This window comes from Peromyscus maniculatus, chromosome 17 (genome assembly GCF_049852395.1).
Source record: "Peromyscus maniculatus bairdii isolate BWxNUB_F1_BW_parent chromosome 17, HU_Pman_BW_mat_3.1, whole genome shotgun sequence".
Lineage (NCBI taxonomy): Eukaryota > Metazoa > Chordata > Mammalia > Rodentia > Cricetidae > Peromyscus > Peromyscus maniculatus.
The window spans coordinates 36,443,766-36,457,247 of NC_134868.1; the positions used below are offsets into that span (position 1 = coordinate 36,443,766).

Genomic DNA, 13,482 nt, shown 5'->3' on the forward strand with positions numbered 1-13,482 from the left:
GGAGAAAATCAGTTGTTTTCATGTGGTCAAGAATAGTTACTCTAGAATCAGCTTAATTTTTTTCCCAACTCAAGTTGAAAGAAAGACAAAGCATGCATTTGCCAACTGGGCACCTGATTGGATACCAGCTCTCACAAGTGACCCATCACATTAGCCAGATAGATTACCTGGCAACATAAAGTGACCCATTGTCTGTTTATAATCAATTGAAGGAGAACCGTCACAGAGGGGGGACACTCTGTGGAGTAACACAGCAATGAAACATTTCTACTATTGTGGTACATTGTAGGTCTCAGGGTAAACACCACACTCTACAGCTTGGGGATGGAGATGCAGCTCAATGGGTAGAATGTGGATCCCCTGCCCCACATAAACCAGGATTAGATGGTTCAGGTTATCCTCAAGTATATAGCAAGGCCAAGGCCAGCCTAAGATGCATGAGACCCTGTTTAAAAGAAAACAAAACAAAGACACTGTACACTTCACAGGCTGCATTTTCTGCTTGGTTGCTCCCTTGGGTTTTGGTTTCTCTCTCCTGAAGAATGCTGTTTGTGCTGGTTTCAGTCCTTGGCTGATGATAGACCCTCCCTGCCCCCCAAGACAGGGTTTCTCTGTGTAGCCCTGCCTACTCTGGAACTTGCTCTGTAGACCAGACCAGCCTCAATCTCAGAGATCTGCCTACCCCAGCCTCCCAAGTGCTGGAATTAAAGGCCTGTGCCACTATACTTGGCTGTGATGAGATCTCTTTTCAAATTCTTACTCCAGTTTTGTATATGACGGAGGCTGTGAGGATGGAGTTCATAGATTCAAAACAAGTTCTGGGTTCTGAGCCAAGACTGGGACCAGAGGATTTGAATAATCAAGTGGGGCCCCTGGTCCCCTCGCATTCCCGTGGACTGTCCTTCGGCAGCCGAATGACTGCTAGCATTCTTGTATCTGTTGATGGGATGAGCCTGTTTGTGTATCTGTCTTTGAGGAAAGCTTATAGTTACAGCATTTCAAGTCTGAATATATTGGATCCCTTCAAGGGAGGGGATAATGACTTGCTATTATGTAATTTTAATGAGATCATTGTTTAAAATAGCAGATTGCAGAACAGAAAACAGGTGCAGTTGTAGGAAATGAGTCTGAAAAATAACATGGGTTGGCTTACGAGGGGCCTGCATGCCTTCCAAATGAGTTCATATCTTATCCTACAGGACACATTCTTTTCAGAAACACACTTACAGAGCAATCATGTTAGAGGGTGGCCAATGGCCTGGAGTCAGCTCGGTTCAATGAAGTCTGAGTGCTTAAGACAGGCATCCTTCATGTTAATTAATATGCGTGTGTGATCCTTACCAGCACCCTTACCCCAGAACAGGGCTTTGAATACTGTTTTACTAAACTAAAAATACAGTATGATCACAGGCATACAGCAAATACAAACAGTCTCCAGTGGGGCACTTGAACTTTAGGTCATTAAGTCTAATATTACGTCAACTCAGGACCCCCGATATGTCATGGCTTCTCATCATTTGTATGTGGGGGCACTGTACGACCCTGAACAAATGGAGTCAATGAAATCCCTGGGTTAGCCCTCAAGTTCTTCACACATAGAACAGAAAACTAGATACAGGCTTTTTAGAAGGTTAGAGAATTGTAGGAAAGTGATCAGAGTGTTGTGATTGAGGACTTTTTTTCTAAGTAAAATTGAGATAGACTTATAACTGAAAAAAAGAAAACACAGGGCTGGCGAGAGGGCTCAGGGAGTGTAGATGCTTGCCACCAACCTTGAATTGGTGGAATGAACCAACTCTTGCAAGTTGTCTCCTGACTTCAACATACCCACACACATGCACACAAAGCACAAATAAATCCAAGTAAAAAAATTGAAAAGAAAGGCTGGGCAGTGGTGGCGTATGCTTTTAATCCAGTACTCGGGAGGCAGAGCCAGGTGGATCTCTTTGAGTTTGAGGCCAGCCTGGGCTACAGAGTGAGTTCCAGGAAAGGCACAAAGCTACACAGAAGAACCCTGACTCGAAAAACCAAAAAAAAAAAAAAAAAAAAAAAAAAAAAAAAAAAAAAACCACCAACAAAAAAACCAAGCACACACACACAAACAAACACAGACAAAACGAAAACAAAATAAACAAACAAGCAAAAAACAAAGGGGGAGAGAGATGCATAGTCTTTTTTTTAACCTGCTTAACAGGGCACCATCATAGTTAACCCTGAACACTCTATTACCTATTTAGCAGGAAGCCTGGGACCCAGCAGGTGCGCATGTGGGGAACTGTGGTTATAAACCCAGGCTGGAGCCAGAGCATCTGGGATTGAATCTTAGCTCCACCTTTAACTAAATGTGTGATGATAGTTACTGTCCTTGTAGACTCTGAGGATTTAGCACACTTTTTTTTCTGTCTTAAATTTTATCTGCAAAACGGGAATGTAAGCGTATTTATCTGAGAGAGCTGTGGAGAGGATTACAAACAAAATAATAAACATTGGCTACTATAGTTAGCTGCTGTTATTATTTCTCAATTTTTATCTTCGGAGAAAGGGAGGCTTGGCTTAATCTGTTTCTTTATAATGTAGCTGTAGAGCCAACATCCACTCTAATTTCCTTCTTTCTCCCACACTGGGTGTTCAGAGCCCAGTTGTTTTTTTTTTTTTTTTTTTTAAGATTCATTTCTATGTCTTAATTCTGTCTGTCTGTCTGTCTGTTGGTCTATCTGTCTCTTTCTGAGTGTGAGTGTGAGTGCAGGTGCCCTTGGAGTCCCGAAGAGGCATTTATAAGCTGCCCAACATGGGTACTAGGAACCAATCTCAGGTCCTCTGCAGGGAACAGCAAGCCCCCTAAGTCACTCCAGACCCTCACACCTCATTTTAAGGCATTTTCTCCCATACCAGGTACAACTGCAGTTCTGTTTTCTGTTCTCCTGGGAGCCCATATATTTGAAAGACCCACCAGTGTTCCTTTGTTCAGTGGCAAATAGTATACAAGTACATTCACATTCCTGATTTACATTTGGATAATTTCCTCTCTGGCCGGCCTTCCATTTCTGGTGACTCGAATGAAGGTCAGGCGTCTTTGGTATCTAGGATCAGGATGGATGAGATGGGGAAAACTAGAAACAGGAATGAGTGATAGACTGTACAGGGACATATGGTAAGAGGGAAGGATCAAATCCATCTGACAGCCAGTGTTGTGTGCAGCTGATCCGTAGTTACCATAGCACACTGGTCCAATTTCATCACTCTGCCAATAAGCAAATGACAAAACCATACAACAAAACTCCCAAAACCTAATAACCCAGAGAAACTAACCCATCACTTGGTCTCTGGGAAAATATTACCTTGATTGCATCTTTTGTTAGTATCAACACATTTGTCTGTTTACACAAAGTTCCCTTGCAAGCCAGTGAGGCACCACTAACTAGTCTTACCTTTAAGGATTCTCTAAGAACTTCCCTAACCTTTCCCCTCCATGTCAGACAGGGGGACTCTGTGTTGATGTCAGGAAGGAACTAGGAAAATATCATTTTGCCTATGAGCAGTGGAGAAGGTTTGCAGATCACGTCAGGCAGGTCAGTGGACACTACACACAAGCTGGTTAAGGCTGATGGACACACACTGTCTCCAGTTAGACTCATTTATGACTTGTGTTTCTCTCTGAGGATGGCCATGGAGATGAGCAAGCTTTTGCATGGTCAAGATATTTACATGAATTTTCAATGGCTTTTATCATCAAAAGGCAAAAATTGAACGTAGCAGTGCTTTTCACAAGGAGCCCCCCCCCCCCCAGGGTGGTTACCCACTCACTAGTTTTGCTGAATATACGATATAACATCTGGGTGCATAGAATTCTTGTGCTTTACAGACAAGAAGAGTGCAAGATTGCTATTATTTGTGTTCACAGCTCTGTCAACGCTGTATGAAAATCTCTCTCTCTCAATAACCATTCCAAAGGCCTTTTACTATAAAGTGGTGTGTATGTTTATTTTATGAGCTTGCTCAGACATATTAGCTGGCAAGCCATCCTATCCTGCCCTAATGAACTGAGTTCCATATAACGACCTTTAAGTGGCATGCTCCGACCAGAGAGAGGTGATGTCAAGCTCAGGTGTCTGGCAGCAAAGACAAATGGGTGTAGTGACAACAGACCTGGTGGGTGGGGAGGGGACCCCAATAAAGAGGTCATCAATACTAGTTTGGAGTTACCGTTTCTCCCAGGAAGCCACCTGTCCATGCAGTTTCATGTTTTAATTTGAAAAATGGAAGGCACACTCCCTTAAATTCTAAGTTCTACCTTATCCCTACATCTATTGCCATTGCTTCCCGTACAAAACATGCACTGAAAAGTGCAAATTCCATGTACCACTTCCACATCCGGGGTGAGGCGATCTGACTTTGGAGCGAGAAGGGGCTCAGTGGTTTCCCCAATACAGCTTTAAAACCATCTTTGAATTTTCTTCCAAAGCAGCTTCGTTCTGTTAAGTTCTAGCAAAATCCCTGAAGAGGGTAAACACCAAATAAATGTGATGCATTATAATTTTTGTTAATTTTGTAGTGGAAAAAAAATGAAATGAAGATTGGATTTTAATCCAATATCCATCATTACATTGGTCCAGAAAGTATGATGACTATTTGATTTTCTGCTTATTAAAGGGTGATCTGGAACCGTATTCCTTGGCCAACTTATTTTTTGTTTCTCTCAAGTCTGGTCCCTATTTATGTCATAAATTGTTCCTTGGGGATCCATGACATAGAATTAAACAGACCTGAGGTTAAATCTATATAAAAGCAGCAATAGTGCCTGGTCTAATCACTGCTCTATAGAGTGCCAGAAATTCAACCTGCAAGTAAGTTTTGATTCTGTCTAGATCACTGATACAGTAAATCTAATGTGGTCACCTTTAAGAGTAAATGCCTGGGCATGCAACAACAAATCCCAGTTATGTGTCCATCAAGGCTGAATACACCGCACTCTTCAAATCTTTCCTCACAGCCAAAGTAAAAGTGGTCTGATTAGACTCTCAGATATCTCAGACAAGCACTTCCTGGTCAAAAACCCTTTGGTTAATTTTGGCGCTATCTCAGCAGGATATTTATGCTTCTAATACCTTTGGGGGAAATGCCACCAGAAGACTGATAATGCCTCCCACCCACGTAGTGGTCTCTGCATGCTAACAGTGTTTTTATTCTTTTTCCTCTGTGTGTGTGCATAGATGCTGATTCTTGGGTGTGCCAGCTGCCGGCTCGAAGACAAAGCCACACCCTCTGCTGACAGTGCCTTTAAAAACCTTTGGAACAACGCAGAAGATGGTATTATTTACAGTGATCATCCTGAAGGACGTTTGCGTGTGGTTTAGAAAGTCTGGGCAATACTTGTGTTTCTCTGCACCGTATGAACGTCTCTGAAGACTTGGAGTAGAGAGACGCAAAGCCTGAAAGCAAGACCCCCCCACAGCAAGCCTCAACAAATACACACCCCGCAGCCGAACAGATCTAAGTAATGACCTGAGAGCCAGCATAGTTTTATATATATATATATAAACTGCTTCTAAAAGATATTTAACAGCAGAATATTTAAAAACCAAAAGATAATACTGACACTCAACTTACACTTATTATAATATTTTCATCTCCGGGAGCAATAAAATCAAACCTGTCCTGAAGTACATTTTCTATTGCTTCCGCAGATCCTTTTATTGACACATCAGCAGACATATCCTGTGGCGGATGCAGCAAGCTCCAGGTTCTGTGCTTACTCAACTACTCAGAGGATCAGGTCAAAGTGTCCAAGGACCATCTTGTACCTGGATTTGAAAACAATGAAACAGGATGCTGATTCAGGTGCCCACATCCACCTCTGACTTCCCAAGTGGTGTAGTCATTCCTAGCTCTCCCTTTTCTCTGCGATGATGCACCAGTTACCGTGGTCATTGCCGGCACTCAGAACCTGCAGCTCGGACACACTCTCCTGCAGTAGTCCGGACAGCTCACCTTCCCTGAACACATGGTAGTAGCGCATGAAGGCCCTGGAATTCGGAGCATCCTGCTGCTCCTCTGCGTAGCTTGGGCCTTCTGGTTTGGAATCTGTAGAGTCGAATGCAGAAACTCTCCTTAATATTTTTCTGGCAGAAGGATCAATGACGTTATCTGCAGCCACGCTGTCTCTGCTGTCAGCGATGTCCAGAAAATCGCCGCCCTCCTTCCTCCTGCTCTCTCCTCCCCGGTGTCCCCTGAAGTTCTCTGAAGTGCCCGGTGCTTCCAGCCAGCCCAAGTGTCTTTGAAAAGATGTGTCTCCAAACACCTCATCTAAGTTTGGTTCTTTTGTTGAAAACGTCTCCTGAGGATGTAAGTCTAAGCTGGGGTGTCTGGAAGGCTGACGGGACACAGTGCTATTGGCCCAGCCCTCCGTGACTTTCATGGGTCTGGCTCTTTGAGTTTGCTTCCTCAGGGTTGATTCATCCAAAGACCTGGAGAAAAACCAAGAGCGGAAAGATTTTCCGAAATTGTTATACAATCCATTCGCTTCCTCGCCTTCCTTGGAAACATCTTCACAGCAGGTTCTCGCCATCGCAGGCCCGTCGTCCATGCTGTGGGACCGCTTGGAATCGCACCTGCCCTGAAAACACACTGCGCAGCTGCAGGCGGAGCCAGGACCCTGGTGGCCTTGGCTCATGGGATGCCCACACGGATGCCCCCAGGACTGATGGGATTCTGAGAGCCGCCGGGAGCAGAGAGCATGGTTCCACGGTACCAGCACGTCCTGCTTCTCGAAGTGCCGGTTCTTCTGTTCCATCGCCCAAACGTAAATCATCAGTTGGCCTCCAGGAGCTAAGACCCTGGCCATTTCCTTTATTGCTCTAATTCTTCTTTGTCTTGTAGAAAAATGATGTATGACTGAAAAAGGAAAACAGAACAGAACACTTAGAGCTCACTGTGCATGCATCATAGGCATAAACACATACATAGTGATGTGTTTCCACAGAACAATGATGAAATTCTGACCTAGAGCGAGCCTTATCTCGATAAACTGGAGAAACAACAAGGGTCTGTATACTGAGTGGTTCCGTGTGTCAACTTGACACAAGCTAGAAGTCATCAGAGGGAGGAGCCTCAGCTGAGGTAATGCCTCCTTGAGATCCAGCTCTAAGGCATTTTCTCATTTAGTGATCAATGGGGGAGGACCCAGCCCATGGTGGGTGGTGCCATCCCTGGGCTGCTGGTCCTGGGCTCTATAAGAAGGTGAGCTGAACAATCCAGGGGAAGCAAGCCAGTAAGCAGCACCCTCCATGGCCTCTGCATCAGCTCCTGCCTCCGGGATCCTGCCCTGTTTGAGTTCCTGTCCTGACTTCCTTCAGTGATGAACAGCAATGCTGAAGTGTAAGCCAAATAAACCATTTCCGCCCCAACTTGCTCTTTGGTCATGGTGTTTCGTCAAAGCAATAGAAACCCTAACTAAGACAGTCTGGCTTTCAGAGAGACACATTTTTTGGCTTGGACAAATTTTTAAGTTTCTTTAATTCCAATAAGAAACCTAGAGAGATATAATGTGCAAGCTCTCTTCAGCTCCAAAGCCTGTGGAATTTGATAACTGGACAAACAAGTGTAACTGATGTGAATTATTGAAATATAAAAAGGACATTAAGTGAGGCAGTGTTCTCTGGTGGAGTTGATGAGATAATTCATTATTTTACTGAATAATGAGCAGCATGAATCACTGGTATTAGTAATATTAATAAAACAAATACAGTATAGTAAAAGATTAAATATTATTTTTTAGCTAGATAACACAAAGAGAAGTCAGCTAAACACAAGTTCAAATGTTCACCCATCATTTCTTAAAGGCAACACAATAATTGTGTATGCTTAAAAATCAATTTATAAGTTATGGTTTTACTTTTAATCCCTGTAACGTCAAAGGGAGATTCGAGCGTTTTCTAAATAGAATCCATCAGGGAGGAGACTGGTTCCAAGCAAAGCTGAGAGACTCCAGCTCTGATGTGGGCAGCCCTGGCAGGGAGCAACTGAAACTGTCCTCTGGTGCTCACACCATTTAGGAGTTAGCGATGATTTTAAACTAGTGATCTCTGAGGTTTACTTGCCACAGAGATGCAGTGACTATCTACAGGGAAAGTCTGCTATAGATACAAAAGCTTTCAGAGGGATATCACTTAACAATACAATTTGTATTATTATTATTGTTGTTATTATTTTTTTTGTATGTGGTTGGGTGTTTTGCCTGCCTGAGTGTACATGTGCGACATTTGTTCAGTGTCCAGGAGGGGGTGTTGGATCCCTTGGAACTGGAGTAACGAACCGTTGTGAGCTGCTATGCTGTGTTCGCTGAGACCCCAGAAGACAGCTTCTGGGAACAGTGACCACTCAATGCATTGATCTTGGAAAACTCAAAGAGGGGCAGAGGAAACATTAAAACAGGACTGTTTTCATGCAATAAAGATCTCTTTGAATAGACTAATAGGTCTCCAATGTTCCAGGATTCTACCGGGTTTCAAAGGATGCTGCATTCTATACGAAACCAAGTTTTCAGTCATTTGTTCATAAATACAGAATAATTTATCTTTAATTATAATCTTACGCAGAAAAGTGACTCTTAATGTTTTAAATTTATATTTAACAGGCAGTGGGTAACAGCTTTTAAAACAAATGTTGTAAAATTTTTATTTGTGCATATGTATCTGTGGGCAAATGCCATGTGTATCCAGGTGCCTATGGAGACTAAAAAGGGTGTTGCATCCTCTGGTGCTGGAGTAGGCAGTTGTGACCTGCCCAGCCTGGATTCTGGGAACTGAACCTGGGTCCTCTGCAAGAGTAGCAAGTGCTCTAAACAGCTGAACCATCTCTCCAGCCCCAAGCCAAATGTTTTGGAAGAAAAAGAGGCTTAAGCAGGAAAATTTGCTCACACATGCCAAACGTGCTATATATACACACACATACATGTTCTGTCAGAAGGCACTGTGAATGTCACTATAGTAAGATCTGTCTGAAATGTCACTGCTGAGAAACTATACCAAAATTTTAAAAATTAAGAGAATATTTTTGCTTATGAGTCATAACCAGAGCTTAAAGGCAAAAATAGTATTCCGTATACGCACTCCCTATATCCACTCCGTCTATGTACTTAGAGCAGTTTTCCTGTGAAGAGGCTAAAAAATAACTTGGATCCCAACTTTTGGATGATAGAACCAAATGGTGACAGCGGATTTCCGTTAACAGCCTGTCACGTCTCACATTTTATGACTTCCTGTTCTTTAACTGTGCCAGTGCGTAGGTCTCACTAGGCACCCGGAGCTGATGGGTTTAGCAGGTTTTAGGTTTTAAAACCCTAGTATCGCTGAGTTTTGGAGCCAGACCATTCCTGTTGTGGGGGAGCCACCTACTAGGTGACAAGAGCACACGTCCACCTGTCCCCCGTGAGTCCCCCAAAATGTCACCAGACGTCATTCAGTGTCCCTTGGAGGGTGGGGGCTGGGAGCAATAGAGCGCTACTTCAGAGCCGCTGGTGCGAAGTGGGTAGTTGATTTACACCAGTTTATGTTGCTAGATTCTTCTAGACTGTTTGCTGAACTGCTCTAAAGGCAGGGAGTGTGGTTTTTTTTTTCTTCCCCCGAATCTGCCAGTGAAGCGTAATGGGTGTATAGTCAAGTATGACAGTTGTCTCTCTTTATTAAGAGACTCCGAAAAATAAGACAATAAAGGGGGGGTGGGGGGAGATACGTCCTTGCGTCACGGCGAGCAAGAAACGCCAAAATGCGCAATTCAAAATAGGGAATAAGTATATATGAATGTAAGAGTCTTGAAATTTCTCAGAATGTTGTTCTAAATGTGAAACGTGACTGAAAAGCGACCTTATCGCGTGACCTCATAGCTGCAGTTCCTAAAAGCATGTTTGTTTTTTCCATTTAAAGGGGCATTTTTGTTTGGCTTATTTATCTCGAGTCAACACCTCTCTGTGTCCTCCAGGTTGACCTCAAACTCATGATTCTCCTGCCTCAGCCTGCACAGGACTGGGATTACAGATATGTGCCGTGGTGTCCATCGAGGGAGCATTTTCAATGAAAAGATAGTAACAGGGTGTGCTAGTACATTTCTGCTACTACAACAGGAGGCTGAAGACTAGGTCAATTATAAACAACAGAAGTTGATTTGGCTCATGTTTCCAGGGGATGGTCATTCCCAAAACCAATGGGTCAGTATAAGTGAGGGCGTTCTGGCTTCGTCCTAATATGACTTAGGACACACATGACAAAGAGAACTGAGTGAGATGGGAAGGGGACATGAAGGGGGGTTGGGGGGGGGAATCCTGCCAAGCTCATGGTTATGCAACTATTTCCTCTGAATTGAAAACTTCTTCCTGGAGGGAGAGGCAGTATAAGACTCAGACTAAGAGCTCACAAGACCTTTGAGCCCCTCGCTGAGGTTATACAGAGTAAGCCATTGCTGAGGGAGGGGAGACTCCAGATGTGGAGTTCCCGGCACGGTGTGAAGTTTTTCATGAGGTAGCTCCTGTGTGGAGTGGGCTTTTCAGTGGTAAGCTTCTTTGAGTCATCAGTGTGTCTGTCCATAAGTAATTCTTCTCCCATGCTCCTGTCTGAAACCTGACTGAGCGCACTGACCGACCGTGGGATGCTTCTTTGGTCTGTACCAGAGTCCTTATCTGGGGTTCACCTCTCCTAGGAAAAAGGTCTGCACATCTCTCCCCAGCCCTCCGGTTGAGAGGGTTTTCTTGTGATAACTAACTCATTTCCACCATCAGCTTTTATAGGTTCAGGAGTGCCACGGCAAATTCTAAGGTAAGCTTTGGGAGGGCCACACGAGAGAGTGGCATGCTCCATTTTTCTACACGGGAAAGGCATGGCCTCTAAACTGAGTACAAAGAAGAGTTCAAGAAGAAACACGGAGCATTTCTCGAAGGTGGGAAAGCTATCGGCACCGTCCCCTCCCCCACAGTAGCTGAGTGGTGCTGAGATAGGCGCCTTGTGGACCCGAAAAACCAACGTGAGCAGAAAGAGAGCAAGGTCTCCATCTCCTCCCAAACTCTATTTAATTTCCAGTTCTTTAGGAAGGTGACCAGATAAAAAGCTTTCCCCACTAAAGATTCAGAGCACAGCATGGTGCTGCTTTGGTCAAAAAGAATCCTTTGTTATGTCTGTGTGACTTCAACCAAGGCTATGTCCACAAGGAAGTCACTTTGGGAAGTCATTAGGCTCAGATGTGGTCCTGCATGCTTGGATTAGCACCATTATAAGAGTTCAGCAAGCTTGATATTCAACCTCTACCTCTGTCATACGGGGAATCCGGGAAAAAAAAAAAAAAAAGATGAAGGCAGCAGCCATCTGCCAGCCCTTCTAATGAGCTGGCTTGGCTGGTTCTCTGATGAAAGAAATAAAAGTCTATTGTTTTACAACACAGGAATCCAGGGTATTTTGTTATAGCAGCCTGTATAGACTAATGCTTACAACAAAGTGCACCTAATCATTTCAAGAGCAGGAAGTAAGACAGCGTAGGGGAGTTTCCCATGGCAACTGTCTTATACTGTTCCTGACCATTTCCAGGGTTACAGACACCCAGGCCTGAATCCTCTCACTATGCAAAGATACAGTTCCCATCTAAGGATACCTAGCAATCTCTCATATAGTTCAGGAAAGTATAAATTGTATTATTCTATCCTTTTTTTAAAATCATGAATGGTAGTCAGCTTCCATAAGATCACTTCACTTTGGTAAAGTTTGTTCCATTAACAGGTTAATTTAAAAAAAAAATGTGTTGAATCAAGTAATCTGCTTTGCAAAATATTTTAGCACTCTAAAGAACTTAGTAGAGAATGCCTTTCTTTTTGTTTTTGTTTTTTGAGACAAGGTCTTATTATATAGCCTTGGATGTCCTAGAACTCACTATGTACATCAGGCTGACCTCAAACTCACAGGGCTCCACCTGCTTCTGTCTCTCAAATGCTGAGAATAAACGTGTACAGCGCCATGCCTGGCTAGAGAATTCCTTTCATACAGGTCTTCCTACACATTTAAGGACCACCAACACACTGGAGGTAAAGAGGACTGGGTAAAGTGAGTTCATATGTGTGTGCATGTTTCAGGCACGGATTTTGCTGTTCTTGTTATTTTGCTTGCTCTGGCGCTGACTTTACTGGGAAGATAGACTCATCAACAACGTCTAGAACTAGGAACACAAAGACACGATCAAACAGTGCAGTCAGGGACAAGACAGTGCTTGTCTTTTCCAGGAACTTGAATAGCAGTGAGTGACACACCTGTCCAGGGGGTGTTCAATATATTAGTTCTAGAATTTTCTGTTAACAAAGGGCACTGTTGTGACCTGTTGTTTTCAGTAACATCACACCTGAAAAAAAAAATCTACTCTATTTCAGGAGAATCTGGCCTGATCTCAATATAGCGAAGCATATTTTCAATGAGTAAGAGTCCTAACATTCTTCATGTACATAGTTAAAAAAAAAAAGGGTGGGGGGGTAAATCATCAAAAACAATATAATAATAGCCTGAAGGTTTAAAATTAAAACAACATATATGCCATAAATGTAGTCAAGAGTCAAATAAGCCATGCACTAGAATATATATATATTTTAAAATTAGGTAAAATGCATTGCCTAGACCTTTACAAAGAATGGACATTGAGTCACATGATATGATTGGCCTGACAGTGGATTTCAAGGCAAAGTGTGATTGTGGCCTGGCTGCCTTACCTCCTATGGAGATGATAGCATCGAAGCCCTGGTCCCTAAAGGGGAGATTAAGGTTGTCACATACCATGACTTCACCCCCTCTATTCCGGGCAATCTCTACCAGAGGCCCACAGTAGTCACAGCCCAGGGTGTGTACTTGGCTATTCACTTTAAGATACTTCCCAGTTCCACAACCTGTAAGAGAAAAACCTGTGTTACATGCTGTCCTTGCTGGAAAAATGCAAGTTCATTTGTCCTATAACAGCTAAAGAAACTTTATATATTAAATGACCAAGACACAATACTTCAGGGAATACTTACATAATTTTATACAGAAGAGAGGAGAGTGAGAGTATGGAAAAAAAGAAATAATATGTATGGAACATTCATTTATTTATTCATTTACTTTGATTTTTTTCGAGACAGGGTTTCTCTGTGTAGCTTTGGAGCTTGTCCTGGAACTTGTTCTGTAGGCCAGGCTGGTCTTGAACTCACAGAGATCCAACAGCCTCTGCTTCCAGAGCGCTGCTATTAAAGGCGTGTGCCAACACCGCCCAGCTGGAATATTTACTGAGGCAGTGCCCATGGGGCACAACACATCAGCACAACCTAATCACGTGAACTGGCCTGTCCCTGGGAAACAGACACTCCAACATCCAGAAACTGAGGCCAGCAGTGGGCAGTCAGTATCTTTACGTTGATGTACACATTCGCTGTGTCAAAGGTCCGCTCCAGTGACTTTTACCAATTTCTGGTCGTGTTAAACAAACTAC

The 13,482-nt window shown here is 43.3% G+C and overlaps 1 protein-coding gene across 3 annotated transcripts in view; it reads right to left on the reverse strand.

The window, feature by feature from the left end:
• Positions 1-2,074: 2,074 nt before the first annotated feature.
• Trmt9b (tRNA methyltransferase 9B (putative)) overlaps positions 2,075-13,482 on the reverse strand; it is a 60,862-nt gene continuing 49,454 nt past the window's right edge. For 2 of the 3 annotated variants that reach the window (XM_042262581.2, XM_076553516.1), the window contains 2 exons: positions 12,731-12,904; positions 2,075-6,891 (listed from right to left, as the gene is read on the reverse strand). In XM_042262581.2, coding sequence (XP_042118515.2) covers positions 5,882-6,891; positions 12,731-12,904 — 1,184 coding nt within the window. In that variant the 3' untranslated portion in view covers positions 2,075-5,881. The remainder of the gene's footprint in view (positions 6,892-12,730; positions 12,905-13,482) is intronic. The other variant, XM_015992816.3, reaches the window with a different exon arrangement.